Below are 26,907 nucleotides of genomic sequence, written 5' to 3' on the forward strand. Positions count from 1 at the left end.
GGCTATTATTAAAAGGTCAAAAACAATAGGTGCTTGTGAGCCTGTAGAAAAAAAGGAGTGCTTATACAGTGCTGTTGGGAATGTAAATTAGTTCAGCCCCTGTGGGCAGAATTTTGGAGACTTCTCAAATCACTTAGAACAAAGCTACTATTTGATCCAGCAATCCTATTTCTCTCTCTCTCTCTCTCTATTACACACACACACACACACACACACACACACACATATATATATAATAGATTATGACAAATAGATTATGCCAAAAAGACCAAAAAGACACATACACTTGTATGTTCTTCTCAGCACTATTCAGTAAAGGCAGAATCAACCTAGGTGCCCATAAATGGTAGACTAGATAAAGAAAATATGGTATATACATTATCAGAAACTATGCAACCACAAAAAAGAATGAAATCATGTCTTTTGCAGCAACATGAATGGAGCTACAGGCAATAATCCTAAGCAAATTAATTCAGGAACAGAAAGCCAAATACTACATGTTCTCACTTACCAGTGGGAGCTAAACGTTAAGCACACATGGACATATACATGGGAACAATAGACACTGCGGACTACAAGAGGTGTGAGGAAGGGTGGGGGATGGATTGGGAAACTATCTGTTGGGTACTATACTTACTACCTTGGTGCAACAAACCCACATAACAAACCTGCACGTGTACCCTCTGTATCTAAAATAAAAGTTGAAATTAAAAAAGGAATGAAAGGGAATGAATAAAGCAGATGTTTATAGGCCCTCCCAGATTTCTGGCTTACAACATGCTTTCAAAGATTTTATAACATCATTTTTAAATTTAATAATTTTTAAAATTTGGGATAGTTACAGATTTACATAAATGTTGGATATCACAGAATATAATTATACCTCAGGCTATTTTTCTTATTGTTATATTACTATGATACATTTGTCAAACAGATAAACCAATATTGATGCATTATTATTAATTACATTGTACCTTTGATTCAGATTTCATTAGTTCTTCCTTAAGGAAATGGCTTACTCATGTTGTCCATTTTTTATTTATCATGGCAGTTATTTAATTTATTGTCCTTATGTTCTTTATGTTCCCAAAGAGCTTTTTGAAATTATTCTGTAAATAAATACTTGAAAATGCCTGGTGAGCTTCCATTACTTAGAGGAAGTGGTGAAATCTATAACATAAATGCAGTGCAGTTCTAGTTTTTATCTCTTTAAGTGAACATTTGACTCCCCCTCCACTCTGCCCACATCTGTGCATGGTTTCTTATTTATTTACTTGACATGTAAAACATGTATATATTTGTCATGTACAACATGATGTTTTGAAATATGTCTACATAGTAAAATGCCTCAGTTTAGTCAATTAACATATACATCCTAGCCCTACCAGTCTGTCCTTCTTATTTCATCAAACCTATACTTTCTTGTTTCCATGTTCTATCCTACCTCAGATTCTGGTACACATATTATGAGATTCTGTAGGGGTATAGGTTCTGCATGGTGATAAGAAAATCTAGGATAATAACTAATATTTCTCATACTACAACACCACTCTACACCTTAGGCCTTGTTCTAGTAGAAAATCTTGTTCCAAGATCAATTATCAATCCTAATTCCAATTTTTGCCCAGTCCTGTTCCACTGTTTGAACCTCTGAACTATGTGGAGCTTCCTCATATTTCTATCCCTCTGAACATGCTGCTGCTTCTGCTGGAAATATTGACCAACTCTTCATCTTCAATACTCTAATTAAAAGTCTTGTTTTCAGCCAGCTTTCAGCATGGTTTTACAAGGAGTTATTTAGTAGAGACTACACGTGCACTTTCTCTGCCTAATCATATTCTTCAGCTGCTTACCCAATCACTTGTCCATCATTTCCCTCAGGGTTTCGATGATGCATAAAGATTGCTGAGAGTTTCTTCCCTTTGGCAGCCAGGAATGTAGAAATCTTTTGCGTACCAAGATCAGAAGCTATGGCATGGCTGTAAACTCATAAAATACTATCTTTCTGAGGGAGAAACAGCGAGAGAAAGAAGAGAGAGAGAAAACAAACTCAAGACCGCTTTTTAGGCTGTACAAGAGGAAATGTGGCCCGTATATAAGAGAAGCATCATTATATAAATCTCAGTCTTTTAGTGTGCATATTTTGGTATCGATCACATTTTTATTTCAAAGGCTTTTCTGATCCAAGATCTTGGATTGCTCAAATCCATGCGGTGGGACCACAGTCAAGAAAAAGTCCAGGGTAAGCTTTCCATCTAGAATGATACCTTAACCACCAGTGAAAGAGGCAAGGTCAATTTTCATTGATTCAAATTACATTCAAAGATAAATTCTTTACTTCTATAAATTCTTCACCTGCTTTATAACATCTGTTCTAGTAATTAATTTAAGAAATAGTATATTACAATTTAAAGTGTGTGTCAATATAATTTCAATTGGAATTTAGTCCTAGGTTTACTAGGTTTACCATAATCAGTAAACTTAGATAATTTAATTCCCCTCTCTGTACCTTATTTTTTTCCCAATGGTTAGATGAGTGTGATAAAATCAAACAATCTCTAAAATTCTTTATACATAGATAAGTATAGGACTTAACATAAATTATGCTTCAGTCTAAGATGATTTAGGGAGGTCATTTAAAACTGCTGCTCTAAAATAAATGGTTTTATGTCAGGAATTGGGTCTCATTAAGTTTAGTAAATATTTATTAAGTGAAAGGATGCATTAATATTGGTACTTATGAAATATAAATCAAATAGATGATACCTTAAACAATCTATACATTGTGCTATGTTAACTCATTTGCAGATTTTTTTCAATATTTTTCCTTATCTTTCAGCTCCACAAAGATTAGTAAATTGTTTCCTCAATTGGGGCCAATTAGAGGAACAGGATAGGATTAATAAGTAATAAAATAATGTCAGGTAACAAGAGACATAAAAGCATGCACATGTGTCATAATGTCTCTATGAGGGATATTGAAGTCAAGAACACTATTGTACGAAAAGTTTTCCATGAGATAGAACTTGCTGTTAGGAAAGAGATCCAGAATAGTATATGGCTGCCCTTTGTAAATCCGTCAGGAGAGGGACTAAGACAATCTCTTTCCCAGAAGATTCCAAGAGTTGCATTCTTTGAAGTTGTTCTATTGGAAATAATTTGTGTAGGCTCATGGAGCTAAATAAAGGAGGAAATTTTTTCTTTAACTACATAAATCCTATTTTAACTAATATATATTCTTTAGCATTGTCTTAAAGAGATCAAGTTTAACCTAAGAACCTGGGTAGACCAGTAGAAACAATCCATCCCATAAAGGCTCTGGTTCATAGAGTTCAGATGTCTGATACCGGTGTTCCTGAAATTCTACCACAAAAACGATCAAGAGTTAGTCTGACAGATTGTTTATTGATTTTTTGGTCCATTATCTAATTTGAGTCTTACCATGGGTAGCATTATCTCACAGGGGAGGTTAATAGATGTTAGAAAAATTATGTTAATGTTACATAGCTTGAAGAAGCAGAGCTGTGAGTTGTTCTATCTTAAATCCTGTGCTGTTTCTCCCAGCACAGATAGCAAAAAGATCTTGAGTCCTAGACTTTGATTAATTTGATGAACTCCTCAGGAGGAGTCTAGATAAAGTTGAGTTGTCCCCACTCAGGGTGAATACAGCAGCGGTCCAAACATCTTTGGGCATCCATGCCTGAACTCTTGAATACATCTATGCAAGGATGTAGAATGTACTCTGTTGCTGCTCCAGTCAAAGGAATATATTTGAGAGGGTAAGTGTGAGCAGTAGATACACAGTCTAAGATTTGGACAAGCATGAGCATGCATATAGATGAGAATCAAGAGGCCAATATAGTAAGGAGGTTAGTGTTCTAAGATGACTCCTATCTAGGCATCTGTCTCTCCTTCCAATCAGCATTTTCTCTGATAGCTAAGATGGATAATGATAATTATATATTCACTTAAAGTATGTTATGCCCATAAGTGCTTTATATGTAATATATATTTAATATCTACAACACTCTATATAAATGTACTATTCTTATCCACATTTTACACTTGAGAATACTGAGGCAAAGGGAAGTGAAGTAACTTGCCTAAAGTCATAAAGTTAGTAAATGATAAAGCCGAAATTTGAACCTAGACAAGTTGGGGTTCCAGGCATCTTCTTTTTCACAACTTCTCTTCCCCACCTTCCATCGCAGCTACTTTCCTCCTGTGGCCATGGTCTTTCTTTATGGCACCCCAATTAATTCAAGATCAATTGCTAACTTTTAAGCTTAACACATAAGACTCTGTAATCTAGGCTTGACTTCTTTTCAGCCTCATCTTCTGACACTTTTCTATGTGGATTCTGTGCTGAATCATACTCAACTTGCTGGCACTCCCCAAAGAGGATGGTATGATGATTTTTACCTTCACATATTCTATTTGCTAGGCCTGCAAAGTTCTTCCTGCCCTGTCTACTCTTTTGTGCCTACACCCTGCAATCCTCATCATCATCAGGTTAACTCTAACTCATCTATCAGAATTCTACTCAGTGACAGCGTTTGAAAAGGCAATCCTGTCTCTCCTGGGCTTCCTTCCTGAGCCCTTTCATAGAGAACTGTCACAGTTTACATGTGGACCTCCTCCACTTGATTGACAATACTTGCCAAATCAAATAATGACTGAATTAATGATCAGTATCCCATCACTTGTTATTACATCCCCACTGTAAATTTAATTTGAGAAAAGTTGGGCACAGACTCTATGCTGTGATGATCTTGCCAGTTGTAGCTATAGTCTTTGTCTCTAAATAGCGTATATAATTTAAAAAAACTTTTCATGATTAGAAGAAAAGGAGTCTTTTGATTATTGTGAAGGTTTAAGGCTTTCAAATGAGAAAGATATTTAGTGGCTTTGATGCCATCAGACCTAGGATATGCGTAGTAGTTAGGAAAATAAATCCTGAAATCCCATTGTGTAGGTTCAAATACCAACTCTGCCAGTCACTAGCTCTATGACCTTGGGCAAGTTAGTTACTCTTGCTTCAGTTTCCTCATTTCTGAAATGGGAATAGTAGTGAGAGATTACTTTATAAGATCATTATGGGTGTTAAAGGAGCTATAATATGTAAAACATCTAGAATCAAAGTTGGTATATAGTTTAAGTACAATATAAGTGTTTTCTATTTACCTAAATATTTTTTCAACCCTAATGATTTTGCCAACTGGTGATGACTGAGCACAATTTGGCTTTGCTGGTAAAGGGCACAAACTATTCAAAGATTTTAGGAATGTGAAACATATTCTCCAATTGAAGGACTTTGCACGATAAGAAAGCAATTGTTTAAATTCACTTCTTTTTGTGGTAGCAAGTGCCTGTAATCCCAGCTACTCGGGAGGCCGAGGCAGGATAATCACTTGAACCCGGGAGGTGGGGCTTGCAGCGGGCCGAGATTGCACCATTCCACTCCAGCCTGGGCGACAGAGTGAGACTTCCTCTCCAAAAAATAATAATAACAATAAAATAAAATAAATAACAAATTCAGTTCTTTTATGAGAAATTTATCTATGTATCTATGTTTCTATGTATCTATCTATGTATCTATGTATATATCTATGTATCTATGTATCTATGTATCTATCTATCTACCATCTATCTATCTAATCTTTCTATCTACCTATCATCTATTTAAGGATTTGTAAGTTAGGTGTGTTCTGGAATAAGAATACCACAATTATACCAGCCTTTTCACTGAAAATTATATTGGGCAATTTGCCTCTTTAATCTTTAGTGCTCTGCTCTGTAAAATGGAGATAATAAAAATTATGATATTATTGTGAGGATGGAATGAAGTAACATATGCAAAGAGTTTAGCAGACGATTCTGCACATGGTAAAATGCTCAATAAATGTTAGCAACTATTAATGATATTTCTTTAATGGAGATGGGCAGACATTATAGCTATTATCTCAGAAATAAAATTATATATGTTTTTAATATTTTCTAGTAGTTACATTATATAGCTTTTATATAATAACAAAATAGACCAAATTACAAATTGTGCTTACCGGAGAGATTCCACTTGATAGATTCAAATTAAAAGGAAACACCTCATAAATTCAAAACATGTTCTATAGATCTCATTTGAATTCTGAAACAGTTTTGTGAGGTAAAAAATTTTATCATTCATCTTCTATAGATGAGAAAGCTGAGATTCAGGGAAGATAAATAGATTTACCCAAAGTTATAAAGTTGATGATGAGGGCACTCAAACTTACACCATTCAGCTTCTGGGCAGTGCTCTTTCTGCTGTCCATGCAGAAAAGAGGTATTCTAAGTAAAGATGGAAAATAGCTTGTAATTTTCATATTTCATAAAAGCCATTTTTATTTTAAGAAACTTCAGATCTTGTCTAATATTAATCTCCTTTAAGAATTTTTTCCTGATTATTTTTAACCATTATTTTCTCTGTATGACGTAAGCATTCCTACTATAGTTTATAAAACGGTTTCAGACACTTATTTTTAAACTATCATTTATAACATTATCTGTATGATACATTTCATTCCTAATTTTTATCTGTGATCACAAGGACAGAGAGTTATCTGGGTCTTTTTCAAGGCAAAGGGATTGAGAATGACAGGGACCTGCAAAGGGATTGAGGATGATAGGGAACTCAATAACTTTTAAATGTTTCAACTCTTCAGGGCAACATAGAAAAAAGTATTTCTCTGTATAAGTTGATCATTTCTCACGTATTCCTTATTGGCAAGCAAAATGGAATTTTCAACCTGCAGGTCAAGGTTTATGATTCAGACTTCCTCAATGTTGATTTATAAGCATCAAAAATGACTTAATTTTTTTTAATTATACTTTAAGTTCTAGGGTACATGTGCACAAGGTGCAGGTTTGTTACATATGTATACTTGTGCCATGTTGGTGTGCTGTACCCATCAACTCCTCAGCACCCATGAACTCATCATTTACATCAGGTATAACTCCCAATGCCATCCCTCCCCCCTCTCCCCTCCCCATAATAGGCCCTGGTGTGTGATGTTCCCCTTCCCGAGTCCAAGTGATCTCATCGTTCAATTCCCACCTATGAGTGAGAACATAATTGAATTGAGACTTTCAATCTAATCGAGAAATTGGAATCTGAGTCTTCCTCTCTTGATTAAATGTTACTTTTCTATAGGTGAGTAGTGTATATTATCTTTGAAGGATCCTGAAATTTTATACATCAGATCTTATACTCTGACTTCATGCTTTTATTTACAGCCTCAAAAAATAATTACTTAATTAAATAAACAAAGTTTTCACTCCAAAGCAAATTTCTGACAAGAGAAGTTGGAGGTGGGGAGAGAGAGTACTGATTAGGGAAAAACATTAAATTCAATAAAAAAGTCTCAGATTCTCTAGGTTCTGGTATGGAGAAAAGGAACTATAAGACTAATTTATGAAAGAAATTCAAATGTGAGTCAATAATGTAGAAATAAAGCTAATAGCAAGAAAAATATTCATGAACTATGCTCAAGAAATATGAAGAACTTTCTCTACCATATTTAACATCATGTAGATATTTTCACAAGACTCTTACTGTTAGGCTTTACCATGCTTACAATGGTTTATAACATGTGTTTATTTTTGCAGAGAACCAGAGTCACTCCACCAGTCCTGCCTGGGGCCCCACGAAAGTGGCCAACAATGTCACTGAGTTTATATTCCTGGGACTTTCCCAAGATTCTGGAATGCAATTGATATTCTTTGTCTTATTTCTCCTCTTCTACATTGTGATCATGGTGGGAAATTTGCTCATTTTGCTTATGGTCTTTTCTGACTCCCGACTACACACACCCATGTATTTCTTCCTCAGTAACCTGTCTTTTGTGGACATTTCCTGTTCCTCAGCCACAGCACCCAAGATGATTGCAGACTTTGTTTCTGAGAAAAAGACTATTTCTTACTGGGGCTGTATAACTCAGATGTTTGCCTTCCACTTTTTTGGTTGTGCTGAGATTTTTGTTTTGACTGTCATGGCTTTTGATCGTTCTGCTGCTATCTGCCAACCCCTCTGTTACACTGTCATCATGAGTGCTAATGCTTGTACTGTGCTGGCATCACTGTCCTGGTTGGGGGCCCTGGGTCATACCTTTGTTCAGACCCTCCTGACCTTCCAGCTGCCCTTCTGTAATGCTCAGGTTATAGACCATTACTTTTGTGATATCCACCCAGTCCTAAAACTTGCCTGTGCTGATACAACTCTGGTAAATATGTTCGTAGTTGCCAACAGTGGTCTCATTTCCCTGGGGTGTTTCCTTATTCTTTTGGCCTCCTATACAGTCATTCTGTTTAGTCTTTGAAAACAGTCTGCAGAGAGCCGACGCAAAGCTCTCTCTACCTGTGGATCTCATCTGACTGTAGTAACTTTCTTCTTTGTTCCGTGTATCTTTATTTATCTCCATCCATCCACTACTTTCCCATTGGATAAAGCTGTGTCTGTGTTCTATACCACCATCAACCCAATGCTGAACCCACTCATCTATACGCTGAGGAATGAGGATGTAAAGAATGCCATGAGGCGGCTATGGAGTAGCAAGATCTCCTTGAAGGAAAAGCAGAGAGAATAGTTTGTCAGAATTGCAAAATCAAAGAATTAGTGGATACCTTCAATGATCCCTAATTTATTAATAATTAAAAAAAATTGTTCCTAAATGCAGCTTTTATATTTTGTCTAACAGGAAATAATTTAAGGCTATTTTAGACAGACTAAACTTAAACCTTTCCATATTTGGCAAGGTTTATCCTCTCTTACTTCTAGAGTAAAAGAGTTAACACTGCTACTCAATAGCTCATTTAACGTTGGATCCCTTCTATCCACATCAAACTCTCTTAGGCTACAGATCAATAATTTAGAATGGGGTTATAAGAGAAAGATATCCCTGATCATATCTTCACACCAGATCATGTCTCTTCAAAAAAGAAGTCTAATTTACCAGAAGCTACACTGTTGTTCCCTCCTTCTTTCCTTCCTTATTTTGTTTTCTTTTTCTTCCTTTTCTAATATTTTCCTATCAATATTGCAAAATCTATTTGGGGAAACAGATTTGCAAGGAGATAATTATAATACAATACAACAAATGCAGACATAGAAATATCTACTTCCTACAATCAATAAATTGCCTGAAGGATGGTTTCTGTACAGGAAAGAAAATATAACTTTACATATTTTGAGGTGGACAGCAATTTCTTTAAAGACCCTCTTGGAAAATTTGAATACTCTTCTACTACATTAGTATAATACTATTTTTACTGAAAGAAATCTTACTCTTTTTTGGCAATAAATATACAGACTAGATTAAAGCAACTAAAATGAGTTGATATTTGTACTATTGAAATGACTAAGGAGATGTAATTCTGTTATAAATTTTTAGTTGAACTTGTCTTCAGTTCTTTAAAAGAACAAAATGGAATAAGCACATTTTCTTTTTGTGGTATTCTTAGTAAAGCTGAAAAACAGATGAGTATTCTCAGTGTTCTGGAAAAGGCATTTTTCTTCTGATAAATTTTCTTAGATATTATCTCATGACTCATATTGTTCAAGAATTCTGCTCTGATTATTTCTATTCAACATTTATTTTCTATATGCCTTAAGCAATCCTGTATATAATTTATAAAACATCACTTACTTTTTTCTCTTTTTTAATGGATTTTTATCTGAGATCCGCCACTTATGAAGAATATAAGTGATGTATATTCTTTTCTACTCTCTATGTATGGAACAGAGGGGCTTGCACAGTAGGTACTTTTCAGAATCTATTGATCACAACTCCAATTTCTAATTTTTTTCTTTAGTAATGGGGACCTGACATTATTTATGGTGGTCCAACTAAAATATTGCATTGACTTGCCTCAGGTTCTTTTAAACTTCAATTCAATAATTTAGAATGACCTTATAAGAAAAAGATATTCCTTTTGAAGCCCAGTGTGGACAATCTGATATTAATAGTAGTTGGTTGGTGGCACTTTTGAAAAATCTTTAAAATGGTTTGTCTACTCCAGCCATCTCATACATGATCACCATGAACATTTTGATGATTAAAATTTCCTTATAGTTATTGCATTGCCTTATAGTTATTTTCATATTACTTTCCCTTTGCAAAAGGGTAATTCTATCTTTTTTTAACTCCTGATTTTTTAAGATAAACAACAAACACACAAATTATATTTAAAATGATAGAATACATGTGGTTTTCTTTTTCCTCCTAAGAGCGAAGTATTATAATAACAATAACAATCACAACAACAACACTTGCAGCGAGAAAAAAATGGCTTAGACCCACAGGAACAAAACAGGACAGGAGTTAGATGCCAAGACATTTCAACAAAAGTTTGGAAAAGGTAAGACAAAAAAGTAGTAACTGATTTGACAGCATTGGGAAGGCTAAGTCTAAATTACCAACAGAGAGGAATAGTGAGGAAAAGAGCAGAGATTCACTTCCTGGAATCCCTATGATGATTGGGATGCCAGGATGCCAGGTCAGGAGGAGATGGCATTTATAAAACATCACTTACTTTTTTCTCTTTTTTAATGGATTTTTATCTGAGATCCGCCACTTATGAAGAATATAAGTGATGTATATTCTTTTCTACTCTCCATGTATGGAACAGAGGAGGTTCAGGGCTGCTAATGAAAATTAAGAGAAAGGAACAGTTCAATCTTCCATCCTCTCTTTTTGCTCCCAGATGCCATCGGTGGCATATGAGTCACAGACCGAATGTTGGCACCTTTGCTTAAGAAAATGAATGTTAATGTCACATCTGCCTTTGGAGATTACAAATGAAATGGCTACGTTTCTACTGGAACCCTAACCAGAAGCCTACCAATAAATTAAACATTTACATAAGGGTTTTGAAAAAAGAAAAAAGTCAGTCTTTAAAAAAACCAAAAGGAAACTGATAGAATTTGAGGTAATTCAGGGAAAGAAAAACTTTAAAAAGCTGTATCTCTTCTCATCAATGAAAGGAAATATTTGTAATCTTTAAATAAGAATATGATGCATTGAAAAAATATAGAAAAAATTATTTTTGGAAAGTAAATAAAATCAAATAAAAAGAACAATAAACAAAATTAAAACAAATTAGTATGGCATTATAAGAAAACAAGTAGTCAAAGAAGTCATAAAAGTACAGTCTCTATGAAAGTAGAATAAAAATGTCAAAGAAATAGAAAATAGGAAAGATAAAAACAAGAAACATAAGGAGTCAAGTTGGGGCAAACCATTCAACTCACACATATTCCAGGAGGACAAACAGAAGGATGGATTTAAAAGAAACAATGAAAATGAATTTCTTAGAACAGAAAAGCTGAATTTTCTCAATACGAAAGATTTACTGAATGCCCAGCACAAGATTTAAAAAAATCCCAAGGCACATTACTATGAAATTTTATCATCTTAATGATTGAAAATACTGTAAAATTATTAAGAAAAAACCACATAGCTCACAAATGAGCAGAAATTAAAATGGCATGAGTATGCTCTGTAGCAAACTTATCCTTAGAATACAGTGGAAAAGTTCGTCAAACTGATTTTCATCCTAGAATTCTATATAGAATAAATCTATCAGGAAGATAGAATAAAGCTTTAGTCATGCAAAAATTTATAAAGTTTACTTCACAAGTATTCTTTTTTTCTGAAAGTATGGGATAATGTGTCCCAGCAAAACAAGAGGAAGAAATGAGATCAATAAATTAATATATGCAATGCAGGGTGGCTAAAGCTATTTTTAAAAAGATCCCAATCTCTTTTCTTTTTCCTTTATCTTTCTTCATGTGAGTCAGGTAATGTGCACGTTATAAGGTTTGAGGGAGATACATCTCACGCAGGAATGCGAAAACTCAGTCATCATGCTTATGAACCACAAAGGGATCAAAAGGCACTTTTAAGATGACAGCTGTACAGTAGGCATAGGAGACAACAGAAATGGATGAAAGCAGAAGATGGAAGCCCCCCAGGTTCTTAAAACAGAAAGGAGAGGGTGAAAATTTGTATTATCTAATATATTGAAGCATCTTAGTTGTAAAGGTACAGTCAGTAGTTTGAAACAAGTTTATACACTCAAGGAAGGATACATTTATAGAAAATTATATCATTTAGAGTCCCAACAGGAAGTTAATGACACACTTAATATAGGACAATAAAGATTTATGTAAAGAGATGCTGTCTATGAGTTTACAGGCATAGAGTACCACACAGGCCAGTGCTATAATCAGGGGTAAGATGCAGTGGAGCTGTTTACACCATTGTGCCTAAAGGGACTGAGAGAGGGAGGAAATACAAAAACCCCAAAAAGAGAGATTTATGATAGCCATTTGAAAGGAGGAATGACCTTCAGTGGGAGGTCAACTTGCATGTGGCCACATGGTCTAGCTTATTCTCCTTCATTCCCCTTTCCCAGTTTTATTGAAGTATAATTGACAAATAAGAATTGTACATATTTAAGTGTGCAACTTGATGTTTTGAAATATGTATACACTGTGAAGTGATGATCACATTTAAGATAATTAACACATTCCTTACCTCACAGGGTTACCTTTTTGTGTGTGTGGTGTGAACCCTTAAGATCTACTCCCTTAGTACATTTCAGTTCTCCAATACAGTATTGCATTGTAATACAGACACCATGTTGTGCATTAAGTCTCCATTAAAAGAAACAATGAAATTCATTTTGCATAACTGAGACTTTGTAACATTTAATCGATATTTCCTCATTTCTCCCTTTCCTTTCCACCCCATGGCAACCACCATTCCACCTCCAGTTTGAGTATTTTAGATTCCACATATAAATGAGATCATGCAGTATTTGTCCTTCTGTATCTTGCTTTTTAAAGGCTGAATAATATTCCATTGCATATATATACTACAATTTTTTCAGGCTTTATTGAGGTATGATTTACAAATAAAATTTGCATGTATTTAGGGCATATGCATACTTATGAAATGATTACCACAACCAAATTAACATATTCATTATGTTACATGATTACCATTTGTGTATAATGTGTGTATGTATGTGTGTTAACACTTGAAATCTACTTCTTTTTTTTTTTTTTGAGACGGAGTCTCGCTCTGTTGCCCAGGCTGGAGGGCAGTGGCGCGATCTCAGCTCACTGCAAGCTCTGCCTCCGGGGTTCACACCATTCTCCTGCCTCAGCTTCCCGAGTAGCTGGGACTACAGGCCACCACCACCATTCCTGGCTAATTTTTTTTTTTTTTTTTTGTATTTTTAGTAGAGACGGGGTTTCACCATGTTAGCCAGGATGGTCTCAATCTCCTGACCTCGTGATCCACCCACCTCGGCCTCCCAAAGTGCTGGGATTACAGGCGTGAACCACCGCACTCAGCAGAGATCTACTTTCTTAGCAAATTTGAAGCTACTGTACGTTGGGTCTCCAGTACTTACTCATCTTGCAGCTGAAGGTTTGTACCCTTTGACCAATATCTTCTTTTTCCTGGCATTTCCTAGCCCCTGCTAACCACCACTCTACTCTTCATTGCTATGAGTTTGATTTTTTTAAAGATTCCACCTATATGCGATATCATGTAGTATTTGTCGTTATGTGTCTGGCTTATTGCACTTAGCATAATGTCCTCTAGGTTTATCCATATTGTGGCAAATAGCAGGATTTCCTTCTTTTTATGGCTGAATAATCCATTGTGTGTATTTGTACCACATTTAAAAAATCTATGCATCTGTAGATGAACACTTAAGTTGTTTCTATATCTTGGCTAGTGTTATAATACTGCAGAGAATTTGAGAGTGCAGATATGTATATAAGATAGTGGTTTTATTTCTTTTGCATGCATACCCAGAAGTGGGATTGCTGTATCATATGGGAGGTTTATTATTATTCTTTTGAGGAGCCTACATACTACCTTCAATAATGGTTGTACTAATTTATATCTCCACCAAAAGTTTACAAGGGCTTTGTATTAGTCCGTTCTCACACTGCTAATAAAGACATATCTGAGACTGGGTAATTTATAAAGGAAAGAGGTTTAATTGACCTACATTTCAGCATGGCTGGGAAGGCCTCAGGAAACTTACAGTCACAGTCATGGTGGAAGAGGAAGTGAACATGTCTTTCTTCACGTGGTGGCGAGAGAGAGCAGATTGAGAACTGAGTGAAGGATAAAGCCCCATATAAAGTCATCAGATCTTGTGAGAACTTACTCACTATCACAAGAATAGCATAGAAAACTGCCCCCATGATTCAATTACCTTTCACTAGGTCTCTCCCATGACATGTGGGGACTACGGGAACTACAATTCAAGATGGGATTTGGGTGGGGACACAGCCAAACCATATCAGGTTTCCTTTACATCCTTGCCAGCACATGTTATCATTGGACTTTTATATCTCAGTGAGGTTTTGATTTGCCTTGATGATTTCTGATTTTGAGCATTTTTTCCATATACCTGTTGGCCATTTGTGTGTCTTCTTTGGAAAAATGTCTATTCAGATCCTTTGGCCATTTTATGAAATCATTTTAAAAATATCTTTTGCCCATTTAGAAGCTTGTTTGTTTGCTATTTGGTTGTATAAGTTCTTTGTATATTTTGGATATTAACTCCTTATTGGATGTATGGTATACAAATATTTTCTCCCATTCTGTAGATTTCCCTTTCATCAAACAAATAAAGATGAGGCCAATGTCCAGGAACTTTTCCCCATGCTTCCTCCTAGGAGTTTACGGGGCTAGGTCCTATGTTAAGTCTACAATCCACTTTGAATTAACTTTTGTGATTGGAATAAGAGAAGCATGGATTCTTTGCATATGGATATCCAATTTCCCAACATCATTTATAGAGTAGTCTGTCATTTACATTGTATATTCTTGGTGCCTTTGTTGAAAGAATTAGTTGACTGTATGTATGTGAGTTTATTTCCGAGCTTTCTATTCTGTTTTATTGGTCTGTGTGTTTTTATGCCAGCAACATCTGTTTTGATTATTACAGTTTTGTAATGGAGTTGAAAACAGGACGTTTAATACCTCTAGCTTTGTACTTATACTCAAGATTGCTTTAGCTTTTCATGCTCTTTTGTGGTTGCGTATGAATTTCAGAATTATTTTTCCTATTGCTGTGCAAAATGTTCATTCCATTTTGATAAGGATTGCATTGAATCTACAGATCATTTTGAGTAGTATGGACTTTTTAACAGTACTAATTCTTTCAGTTCATGAATATGGGATATGTTTCACTTATTTGTGTCTTCTGCAATTTATTTCATTAATGTTTTATACTTTTCGGTGTACAGATATTCTACCTCTTTAGTTAAATTTATTCCTAAGTATTTTATCATAACATAAAAAGTTAAATCATAACTTTTTCTTGATTTTTTTCTGTAGATCATTATTAGTGTAAAGTCATGCAACTGATTTTTTCTGTTGATTTTGTTCGTCTGCAAAATTTCTGAATTTGCTTATTAGTTCTAACAGTTTTTTAGTGGAGTCTTCAGGATGCTTTCTACATAGGATTATGTCATCTAACAGAGACACTAACTTTTTTATTTGGATGCATTTTATTTCTTTTTCCTAATTACTTTGGTTATTACCCCCAGTACTATGTTGAATGGAAGTGGGGAGAGTGGTCTTGTTCATGATCTTAGAGATAAACATTTCAATTTTTCATCATTGAGTATAATGTTTATCACAGGCTTGTGATATACAGCCTTTACTGTGTTGAGGTACATTCCTATAATTGTTGAAAATTTTGTATTGTGAAAGAATGTTGAATTTTGTCAAATGCTTTTTCTGCATTTGTTTAGATGATCTCATGGTTTTTATTTCTTATTCTGTTAATGTGGTGTAGCACATTTGTTGATTGTGTTTGTTGGATAATTCTTACATCCCAGGAATAAATCCTACTTTGTCATGATGCAAAATCTTTTTAATGTCCTGGCATATTTGGTTTGCCAGTAGTTTGTTGAGGATTTTTGGACCTTTGTTCATAAGGGATATTGGCCTATTATTTATTTTTCTTGTTGATGTCCTTATCTGGCTTTGGTATGAGGGCAATGTTGGCATTGTAAAATGAGTTTAAAATATCCCCTCCTCTTCCACTTTTTGGAAGGATTTTAGAAGGATTGGTATTAGTTCTTTTCAAAATATTTGGCAGAATTCATCTATGAAGCCATTGGGTCCTAGATTTTCTTTGATAGGAGATTTTATTATTGATTCAATCTCCTTACTCATTACTGTTAAGATTTTCCATTTCTCCATGATTCAGTCTTGTAGGTTGTATGTGTCTAGGAATTTATCCATTTCTTTTAGGTTATCCAATCTTTTGACTAGTAATGGTTCATAGCATTATCTTATGATTCTTTATGTTTTTTTGTAGCATTAGTTGTAATGTCTCCTTTTTCATTTTGGCTTTTATTTATTTAAATCTCCTATTTTATTTTTTTCTCAGTGTAGATCAAGTATTGTTGATTTCATTTATATTTCCAAAAATTAATCTTAGTTTCATGATCTTTTCTACTGTTTCTCTAGTCTCAATTTCATTGATTTCTTTTCTAATCTTTGTTATTTCCTTTTTTTCTACTAACTTTCCACTTTGTTCTTTTTTTAGTTCATTGAGCTATAATGTTAGGTTGTTAATTTGAGGCCTTTCCTCTTTTATTTTTGTAAACATTTATTACTATACATTTCTCCCTTAAAACTACTTTTGCTGCATCCCATACCTGTTTGTATGTCATGTCCATTTTCATTTGTCTCAAGATATTTTTTTCTTTTTTTATTTTTTATATTACTTTAAGTTCTAGGGTACATGTGCATAACGTGCAGGTTTGTTACATATATATATTTGTGCCATGTTGGTGTGCTGCACCCATCAACTTGTCAGCACCCATCAATTCATCATTTATATCATGTATAACTCCCCAATGCAATCCCTCCCCCCTCCCCCTGCCCATGATAGGCCCCGGTGTGTGATGTTCCCCTTCCTGAGTCCAAGTGATCTCATTGTTCAGTTCCCACCTATGAGTGAGAACATGCGGTGTTTGGTTTTCTCTTCTTGTGATAGTTTGCTAAGAATGATGGTTTCCAGCTGCATCCATGTCCCTACAAAGGACGCAAACTCATCCTTTTTTATGGCTGCATAGTATTCCATGGTGTATATGTGCCACATTTTCTTAATCCAGTCTGTCACAGATGGACATTTGGGTTGATTCCAAGTCTTTGCTATTGTGAATAGTGTCGCAAGAAACATACGTGTGCATGTGTCTTTGTAGTAGAATAATTTATAATTCTTTGGGTAGATACCCAGTAGTGGGATGGCTGGGTCATATGGTACATCTAGTTCTAGATCCTTGAGGAATTGCCATACTGTTTTCCATAATGGTTGAACTAGTTTACAATCCCACCAACAGTGTAAAAGTGTTCCTATTTCTCCACATCCTCTCCAACACCTGTTGTTTCCTGACTTCTTAATGATTGCCATTCTAACTGGTGTGAGATGGTATCTCATTGTGGTTTTGATTTGCATTTCTCTGATGGCGAGTGATGATGAGCATTTTTTCATGTGTCTGTTGGCTGTATGAATGTCTTCTTTTGAGAAATGTCTGTTCATATCCTTTCCCCACTTTTGGATGGGGTTGTTTGTTTTTTTCTTGTATATTTGTTTGAGTTCTTTGTAGATTCTGGATATTAGCCCTTTGTCAGATGAGTAGGTTGCAAAAATTTTCTCCCATTCTGTAGGTTGCCTGTTCACTCTGATGGTAGTTTCTTTTGCTGTGCAGAAGCTCTTTAGTTTAATTAGATCCCATTTGTCAATTTTGGCTTTTGCTGCTGTTGCTTTTGGTGTTTTAGACATGAAGTCCTTGCCCATGCCTATGTCCTGAATGGTACTACCTAGATTTTCTTCTAGGGTTTTTATGGTATTAGGTCTAACATTTAAGTCTCTAATCCATCTTGAATTAATCTTCGTATAAGGAGTAAGGAAAGGATCCAGTTTCAGCTTTCTACTTATGGCTAGCCAATTTTCCCAGCACCATTTATTGAATAGGGAATCCTTTCCCCATTTCTTGTTTCTCTCAGGTTTGTCAAAGATCAGATGTCTGTAGATGTGTGGTATTATTTCTGAGGACTCTGTTCTGTTCCATTGGTCTATATCTCTGTTTTGGTACCAGTACCATGCTGTCTTGGTTACTGTAGCCTTGTAGTATAGTTTGAAGTCAGGTAGCGTGACGCCTCCAGCTTTGTCCTTTTGACTTAGGATTGTCTTGGCAATGCGGGCTCTTTTTTGGTTCCATATGAACTTTAAAGCAGTTTTTTCCACTTCTGTGAAGAAACTCATTGGTAGCTTGATGGGGATGGCATTGAATCTATAAATAACCTTGGGCAGTATGGCCATTTTCACGATATTGATTCTTCCTATCCATGAGCATGGTATGTTCTTCCATTTGTTTGTGTCCTCTTTGATTTCACTGAGCAGTGGTTTGTAGTTCTCCTTGAAGAGGTCCTTTACATCCCTTGTCAGTTGGATTCCTAGGTATTTTATTCTCTTTGAAGCAATTGTGAATGGAAGTTCATTCCTGACTTGGCTCTCTGCTTGTCTGTTACTGGTGTATAAGAATGCTTGTGATTTTTGCACATTAATTTTGTATCCTGAGACTTTGCTGAAGTTGCTTATCAGCTTAAGGAGATTTTGGGCTGAGACGATGGGGTTTTCTAAATATACAATCATGTCATCTGCAAACAGGGACAATTTGACTTCTTCTTTTCCTAACTGAATACCCTTGATTTCTTTCTCTTGCCTGATTGCCCTAGCCAGGACTTCCAACACTATGTTGAATAGGAGTGGGGAGAGAGGGCATCCCTGTCTTGTACCAGTTTTCAAAGGGAATTTTTCCAGTTTTTGCCCATTCAGTATGATATTAGCTGTGGGTTTGTCATAAATAGCTCTTATTATTTTGAGGTACATTCCATCAATACCGAATTTATTGAGCGTTTTTAGCATGAAGGGCTGTTGAATTTTGTCAAAAGCCTTTTCTGCATCTATTGAGATAATCATGTGGTTCTTGACTTTGGTTCTGTTTATATGCTGGATGATGTTTATTGATTTGCGAATGTTGAACCAGCCTTGCATCCCAGGGATGAAGCCCACTTGATCATGGTGGATAAGCTTTTTGATGTGCTGCTGAATCCGGTTTGCCAGTATTTTATTGAGGATTTTTGCATCGATGTTCATCAGGGATATTGGTCTAAAATTCTCTTTTTTTGTTGTGTCTCTTCCAGGCTTTGGTATCAGGATGATGTTGGCCTCATAAAATGAGTTAGGGAGGATTCCCTCTTTTTCTATTGATTGGAATAGTTTCAGAAGGAATGGTAGCAGCTCCTCCTTGTACCTCTGGTAGAATTCAGCTGTGAATCCATCTGGTCCTGGACTTTTTTTGGTGGGTAGGCTATTAATTGTTGCCTCAATTTCAGAGCCTGCTATTGGTCTATTCAGGGATTCAACTTCTTCCTGGTTTAGCCTTGGAAGAGTGTAAGTGTCCAGGAAATTATCCATTTCTTCTAGATTTTCTAGTTGATTTGCGTAGAGGTGTTTATAGTATTCTCTGATGGTAGTTTGTATTTCTGTGGGGTCGGTGGTGATATCCCCTTTATCATTTTTTATTGCATCTATTTGATTCCTCTCTCTTTTCTTCTTTATTAGTCTTGCTAGCAGTCTATCAATTTTGTTGATCTTTTCAAAAAACCAACTCCTGGATTCATTGATTTTTTTTTTTTTCTTTTTATTATACTTTAAGTTCTAGGGTACATGTGCATTACGTGCAGGTTTGTTACATATGTATACTTATGCCGTGTTGGTGTGCTGCACCCATCAACTCGTCAGCACCCATCAATTCATCATTTATATCATGTATAACTCCCCAATGCAATCCCTCCCTCCTCCCCCCTCCCCCCTCCCCATGATAGGCCCCAGCGCGTGATGTTCCCCTTCCCGAGTCCAAGTGATCTCATTGTTCAGTTCCCACCTATGAGTGAGAACATGCGGTGTTTGGTTTTCTCTTCTTGTGATAGTTTGCTAAGAATGATGGTTTCCAGCTGCATCCATGTCCCTACAAAGGACGCAAACTCATCCTTTTTTATGGCTGCATAGTATTCCATGGTGTATATGTGCCACATTTTCTTAATCCAGTCTGTCACAGATGGACATTTGGGTTGATTCCAAGTCTTTGCTATTGTGAATAGTGCCGCAATAAACATACGTGTGCATGTGTCTTTGTAGTAGAATAATTTATAATCCTTTGGGTATATACCCAGTAGTGGGATGGCTGGGTCATATGGTACATCTAGTTCTAGATCCTTGAGGAATTGCCATACTGTTTTCCATAATGGTTGAACTAGTTTACAATCCCACCAACAGTGTAAAAGTGTTCCTACTTCTCCACATCCTCTCCAACACCTGTTGTTTCCTGACTTCTTAATGATTGCCATTCTAACTGGTGTGAGATGGTATCTCATTGTGGTTTTGATTTGCATTTCTCTGATGGCGAGTGACGATGAGCATTTTTTCATGTGTCTGTTGGCTGTATGAATATCTTCTTTTGAGAAATGTCTGTTCATATCCTTTCCCCACTTTTTGATGGGGTTGTTTGTTTTTTTCTCGTATATTTGTTTGAGTTCTTTGTAGATTCTGGATATTAGCCCTTTGTCAGATGAGTAGGTTGCAAAAATTTTCTCCCATTCTGTAGGTTGCCTATTCACTCTGATGGTAGTTTCTTTTGCTGTGCAAAAGCTCTTTGAATGTGTTTGCTCTTGCCTCTCTAGTTCTTTCAATTGTGATGTTAGAGTGTCAATTTTAGATCTTTCCAGCTTTCTCTTGTGGCCATTTAGTGCTATAAATTTCCCTCTACACACTGCTTTAAATGTGTCCCAGAGATTCTGGTATGTTGTATCTTTGTTCTCATTGGTTTCAAAGAACATCTTTATTTCTGCCTTCATTTCGTTATGTACCCAGTAGTCATTCAGGAGTTGTTCAGTTTCCATGTAGTTGAGCGGTTTTGATTGAGTTTCTTAGTCCTGAGTTCTAGTTTGATTGCACTGTGGTCTGAGAGACAGTTTGTTATAATTTCTGTTCTTTTACATTTGCTGAGGAGTGCTTTACTTCCAATTATGTGGTCAATTTTGGAATAAGTGTGATGTGGTGCTGAGAAGAATGTATATTCTGTTGATTTGGGGTGGAGAGTTCTATAGATGTCTATTAGGTCTGCTGGCTGCAGAAATGAGTTCAATTCCTGGATATCCTTGTTAACTTTCTGTCTCGTTGATCTGTCTAATGTTGACAGTGGAGTGTTGAAGTCTCCCATTATTATTGTATGGGAGTCTAGTCTCTTTGTAAGTCTCTATGGACTTGCTTTATGAATCTGGGTGCTTCTGTATTGGGTGCATATATATTTAGGATAGTTAGCTCTTCCTGTTGAATTGATCCCTTCACCATTATGTAATGGCCTTCTTTGTCTCTTTTGATCTTTGATGGTTTAGAGTCTGTTTTATCAGAGACTAGGATTGCAACCCCTGCTTTTTTTTGTTCTCCATTTGCTTGGTAGATCTTTCTCCATCCCTTTATTTTGAGCCTATGTATGTCTCTGCATGTGAGATGGGTCTCCTGAATACAGCAGACTGATGGGTCTTGACTCTTTATCCAGTTTGCCAGTCTGTGTCTTTTAATTGGAGCATTTAGTCCATTTACATTTAAGGTTAATATTGTTATGTGTGAACTTGATCCTGCCATTATGATATTAACTGGTTATTTTGCTCGTTAGTTGATGCAGTTTCTTCCTAGCCTCGATGGTCTTTACATTTTGGCCTGTTTTTGCAATGGCTGGTACCGGTTGTTCCTTTCCATGTTTAGGGCTTCCTTCAGGGCCTCTTGTAAGGCAGGCCTGGTGGTGACAAACTCTCTAAGCATTTGCTTATCTGTAAAGGATTTTATTTCTCCTTCACTTATGAAGCTTAGTTTGGCTGGATATGAAATTCTGGGTTGAAAATTCTTTTCTTTAAGAGCGTTGAATATTGGCCCCCACTCTCTTCTGGCTTGTAGAGTTTCTGCCGAGAGATCTGCTGTTAGTCTGATGGGCTTCCCTTTGTGGGTAACCCGACCTTTCTCTCTGGCTGCCCTTAAGATTTTTTCTTTCATTTCAACTGTGGTGAATCTGGCAATTATGTGTCTTGGAGTTGCTCTTCTGGAGGAGTATCTTTGTGGCGTTCTCTGTATTTCCTGAATTTGAATGTTGTCCTGCCCTACTAGGTTGGGGAAGTTCTCCTGGATGATATCCTGAAGAGTGTTTTCCAACTTGGTTCCATTTTCCCCCTCACTTTCAGGCACCCCAATTGGACGTAGATTTGGTCTTTTTACATAATCCCATACTGCTTGCAGGCTTTGTTCATTTCTTTTTCTTCTTTTTTCTTTTGGTTTCTCTTCTCGCTTCATTTCATTCATTTGATCCTCAATCGCTGATACTCTTTCTTCCAGTTGATCGAGTCGGTTACTGAAGCTTGTGCATTTGTCACGTATTTCTCGTGTCATGGTTTTCATCTCTGTCATTTCGTTTATGACCTTCTCTGCATTAATTATTCTAGCTATCAATTCTTCCACTCTTTTTTCAAGATTTTTAGGTTCTTTGTGCTGGGTACGTAATTCCTCCTTTAGCTCTGAGAAGTTTGATGGACTGAAGCCTTCTTCTCTCATCTTGTCAAAGTCATTCTCTGACCAGCTTTGATCCGTTGCTGGCGATGAGCTGCATTCCTTTGCAGGGAGAGATGTAGTCTTATTTTTTGAATTTCCAGCTTTTCTGCCCTGCCTTTTTCCCATCTTTGTGGTTTTATCTGCCTCTGGTCCTTGATGATGGTGACGTACTGGTGGGGTTTTGGTATAGGTGTCCTTCCTGTTTGATAGTTTTCCTTCTAACAGTCAGGCCCCTCAGCTGTAGGTCTGTTGGAGATTGCTTGAGGTCCACTCCAGACCCTGTTTGCCTGGGTATCAGCAGCAGAGGTTGCAGAAGATAGAATATTGCTGAACAGTGAGTGTACCTGTCTGATTCTTTCTTTGGAAGCTTCCTCTCAGGGGTGTACTCCTCCCTGTGAGGTGTGAGGTGTCAGACTGCACTTAGTGGGGGATGTCTCCCAGTTAGACTACTCAGGGGTCAGGGACCCACTTGAGCAGGCAGTCTGTCCCTTCTCAGATCTCAACCTCCGTGTTGGGAGATCCACTGCTCTCTTCAAAGCTGTCAGACAGAGTCGTTTGCATCTGCAGAGGTTTCTGCTGCTTTTTTTCTTGTTGTTGTTTAGCTGTGCCCTGTCCCCAGAGGTGGAGTCTACAGAGACAGGCAGGTTTCCTTGAGCTGCTGTGAGCTCCACCCAGTTGGAGCTTCCCAGTGGCTTTGTTTACCTACTTAAGCCTCAGCAATGGTGGGCGCCCCTCCCCCAGCCTCGCTGCTGCCTTGTGGTTAGATCGTAGACTGCTGTGCTAGCAATGAGGGAGGCTCCGTGGGAGTAGGACCCTCCCGGCCAGGTGTGGGATATAATCTCCTGGTGTGCCCGTTTGCTTAAAGCGTAGTATTGGGGTGGGAGTTACCCGATTTTCCAGGTGTTGTGTGTCTCAGTTCCCCTGGCTAGGAAAAGGGATTCCCTTCCCCCTTGCGCTTCCCAGATGAGGCGATGCCTCGCCCTGCTTCAGCTCTCGCTGGTCGGGCTGCAGCAGCTGACCAGCACCGGTTGTCCGGCACTCCCTAGTGAGATACCCCAGTACCTCAGTTGAAAATGCAGAAATCACTGGTGTTCTGTGTCGCTCGTGCTGGGAGTTGGAGACTGGAGCTGTTCCTATTCGGCCATCTTGCTCTGCCCCCGCCATTTCTTTCTTTGCAAGGCAAAGTCTTGTGTTTTGCTCATGCTACTCGCTGTTCAAATCTATGATAACAGATTGCTTCCAGAACTCTTTTTATATACGTCAGTTGTTTTAAGTAGACACATTTTTATCAGTATATCAAGATACCAAGCAATCTAACCTAGTTTTGTCACCCCACCCAACCATATTACTAATGAAAAACTGGAAAATGTTCTATTAGTTTTTCCGTCATATGTCTTTAACAAGTTGCAGTCTTAAAGACATCCTAAAACTAGAATATCTAATTTAACCTGCTAGTGACTTTTTTTGAAAGAAGTTATTCTTCAAAGGCATACTACTTTAATATAAGATGTATTTTGTGTAGAAGTCATAGGGAAATAGAAATGACATTTTTAGAAACCATTCTGTATACTTTCCATTAAAAAAGTCATGACAAATATTTAATTTACCTTTTACAGTCTTTTTAGAGATGAAAAAGGGATAGAGGTAAAGTGAATCCCCAAGGATAATACAACTAGGAAATGACAGACTCAAGATTTAATTCCAGGGGCCATGTGTGTCTAGAGAAATGTCTTTGCCCCTTACAGTGATTCAGCCTTCAACCAGTTCTATGAATTCTCTGGACCTTCAGTACTTCAGCTGTTAGAAAATTGGACTGGCTGACTGATTTCAAAGACTCTCTTGTAATAAAAAAAAATCTATTTAACATGATCAATAATATACCAAATTAGGGAGAATCATGCTATGTATTTCTTAAATTCTTTTTTCCTTTCTTTCCAAAGGTTATATTATGTTGAACATTAGACAGAAAGTTTCTTCTAAGACTAATAATATGCTGCAAAATTTTATTTTGGAAATGAAAAAGTTATCATTAATTTAATAGTTAATATTTTTCCCAAATATTGTAAATAAATTCATCATATCTATAATCTTCAGCCAGGTTTTGAAAGCCAGTCAGATTTGAGTAGTTTGCTATGATTTACACTTTACAAATTATTATTTGATTATTTGCTATATTAATTATGAAGTGTGATAGTGCAAACACCTGTTAAGAAACTGTATTCCTAAATTTGATTCTTTGAACTGTTCTCTTATTTTCAAAATTGACACAGAACTCAAACAACTGAACCCCTTAAATCGAGATTGTTGAACATTACCTAAAAGAATCTCTTCATAGTATAAATTTTCCCATAAAACTATTCCCAGTGTTATTTTTTTAAAAACCTGTTTTGTCCTACACTGCTAATTATATTTCTAAATTAATCTAAACACCATCAGAGTACCACAAGGCTGTGAGAATAGGAATGTTCTGGATTAGAAAACAGGAGAATCATATTTTATCTCATGCTTCTCTAAGTTGTCTTAATCTGAGGTATGTTTGTAGGATCCAGAGGTCTATGAAGTCCTGAATTTATATTCACAATTTTGACGATATGTTCATTTTTCTATGAAGATAACCTTTACATTTCACCAGATTATCAAGTAGACCCATAACTCAAAAGGCTTGTAAACACTGTGCTAACTTTTCATCAAGATGTCACACATTTCTTATCCCTGACTTCTTTTCATAAATTTAAACTAAATCATTTGAAAGATAACTTCTAACTTTAATTTTTTGATTGCTCTAAGAACATAAGTGTTAATATATCTCACAAAGGAGATCTCTATTCATTGCATGTAGTATCATGGAGCAGTTTTCCCAAGACTGAAATATTGGGTATTCATTTTCTTCTTCATTGCTGTCTTTACTTCCTGGTTTCTCAAAGTATAGATAAGTGGATTCAGAAAGGGAGTGAAGATGGTATAGAAAACAGAGAGAATTTTGTCTATCAGGAAGTTAGTGGAAGGCCACACATAAATGAAAATACAGGGTCCAAAGAACATTAACACAACAATAAAATGTGCTGTACAAGTAGAAAGAGCCTTGGCGGATCCTGTGGACGAGTAGTCCCTGACAGTAATAAGAACAATGATGTAGGAGGCGAGCAAAAGCAGAACACTTATAAGAGCAATGACACCACTGGTTGAAATCATGAAGATCCCAAGAACATAAATATCTATACAAGCTAGCTGGATGACCAAAGGAAGATCACAGAAAAAACTATCTACAACATTGGGACCACAGAAGGGCAAATAGAGGGTAAAAGCTAATTGGCTCATTGTATGCAGAAAGCCCACTGTCCAAGAAACTAGCACAAGCTCAATACACACTCTTCGGCTCATAATTGTTGAATAATGGAGAGGTTTACATGACAATATACCTGTCAAAAGACATGGAGATCAGCAGCACAATCTCAGTCCCAGTGAAGAGGTGCAAAAAAAAGATCTGAGAAATGCAGCCTTCAAACGAGATGGTCTTACGCTGAGCAAAAAAGTCCATAATCATCTTTGGTGTGGCAAAGGAGGACAGGCACATGTCAGTGAGAGACAGGTTGCTGAGCAGGAAGTACATGGGAGAGTGAAGGTGTGAGGTGGATAAGACAGTGAGCAAAATCAGGCAGTTGCTCAACATGGTCATTAAATAGAAGACAGAAAACACCACAAAGAAGAATATCTGGAGTTCAGGTGAATCAGTAAGTCCAAGTAATACGAATTCAGATACTCTGGAATAGTTGAACCCCTCCATTCATCTGCAGACTCGGCTGCAGACAAAATTACAGAGTTTGAAAATGTGACATTTCTACAACCACATATTAACTTATCATTCGCTAAAAGATTGATTACCTAGAATCCAACTAAAAATCCTCAGGGTGAAGATTTTTGGGGGGAACCACTTAACAATTGCTACCAGATATAATCTGAAAAGTTTAACCTCTTGGTTTTGACCAGCATCAGTACACGTTGAGCTGTAGTCATCACAAGCACACAAAATTATGTACCTATCTGAATACCACTTAATGAATTACATAATACACATTTATTAAGGCAGATTACACTACATTTGTGTGCTCTACTGAATAAGACATATAAATAAAACCAAAAATAAAATGAGTGTTGAAT

General features: G+C 36.5%; 2 protein-coding genes and 1 non-coding gene across 3 annotated transcripts; 1 reads left to right on the forward strand and 2 right to left on the reverse strand.

The window, feature by feature from the left end:
• Nucleotides 1-2,208: 2,208 nt before the first annotated feature.
• LOC104673139 (olfactory receptor 4S2-like) lies at nucleotides 2,209-8,923 on the forward strand. Its single transcript, XM_010377088.2, is given in 2 exon segments — nucleotides 2,209-2,242; nucleotides 7,645-8,923. Coding segments are annotated over 2 exon segments (1,011 nt in total). The 3' UTR covers nucleotides 8,622-8,923.
• A 2,900-nt stretch (nucleotides 8,924-11,823) lies between these two features.
• Nucleotides 11,824-11,922, reverse strand: LOC115898069. The gene has a single exon (XR_004057826.1). It is a non-coding gene; the product is annotated as a small nucleolar RNA U13 (small nucleolar RNA).
• Nucleotides 11,923-25,590: 13,668 nt separating this feature from the next.
• Nucleotides 25,591-26,533, reverse strand: LOC115897462 (olfactory receptor 4K2-like). The gene is given in 2 exon segments (XM_030930087.1): nucleotides 25,591-26,158; nucleotides 26,160-26,533. Coding segments are annotated over 2 exon segments (942 nt in total).
• Nucleotides 26,534-26,907: the final 374 nt, after the last annotated feature.

This window comes from Rhinopithecus roxellana, chromosome 5, assembly GCF_007565055.1.
Source record: "Rhinopithecus roxellana isolate Shanxi Qingling chromosome 5, ASM756505v1, whole genome shotgun sequence".
NCBI classification, from domain to species: Eukaryota; Metazoa; Chordata; class Mammalia; order Primates; family Cercopithecidae; genus Rhinopithecus; species Rhinopithecus roxellana.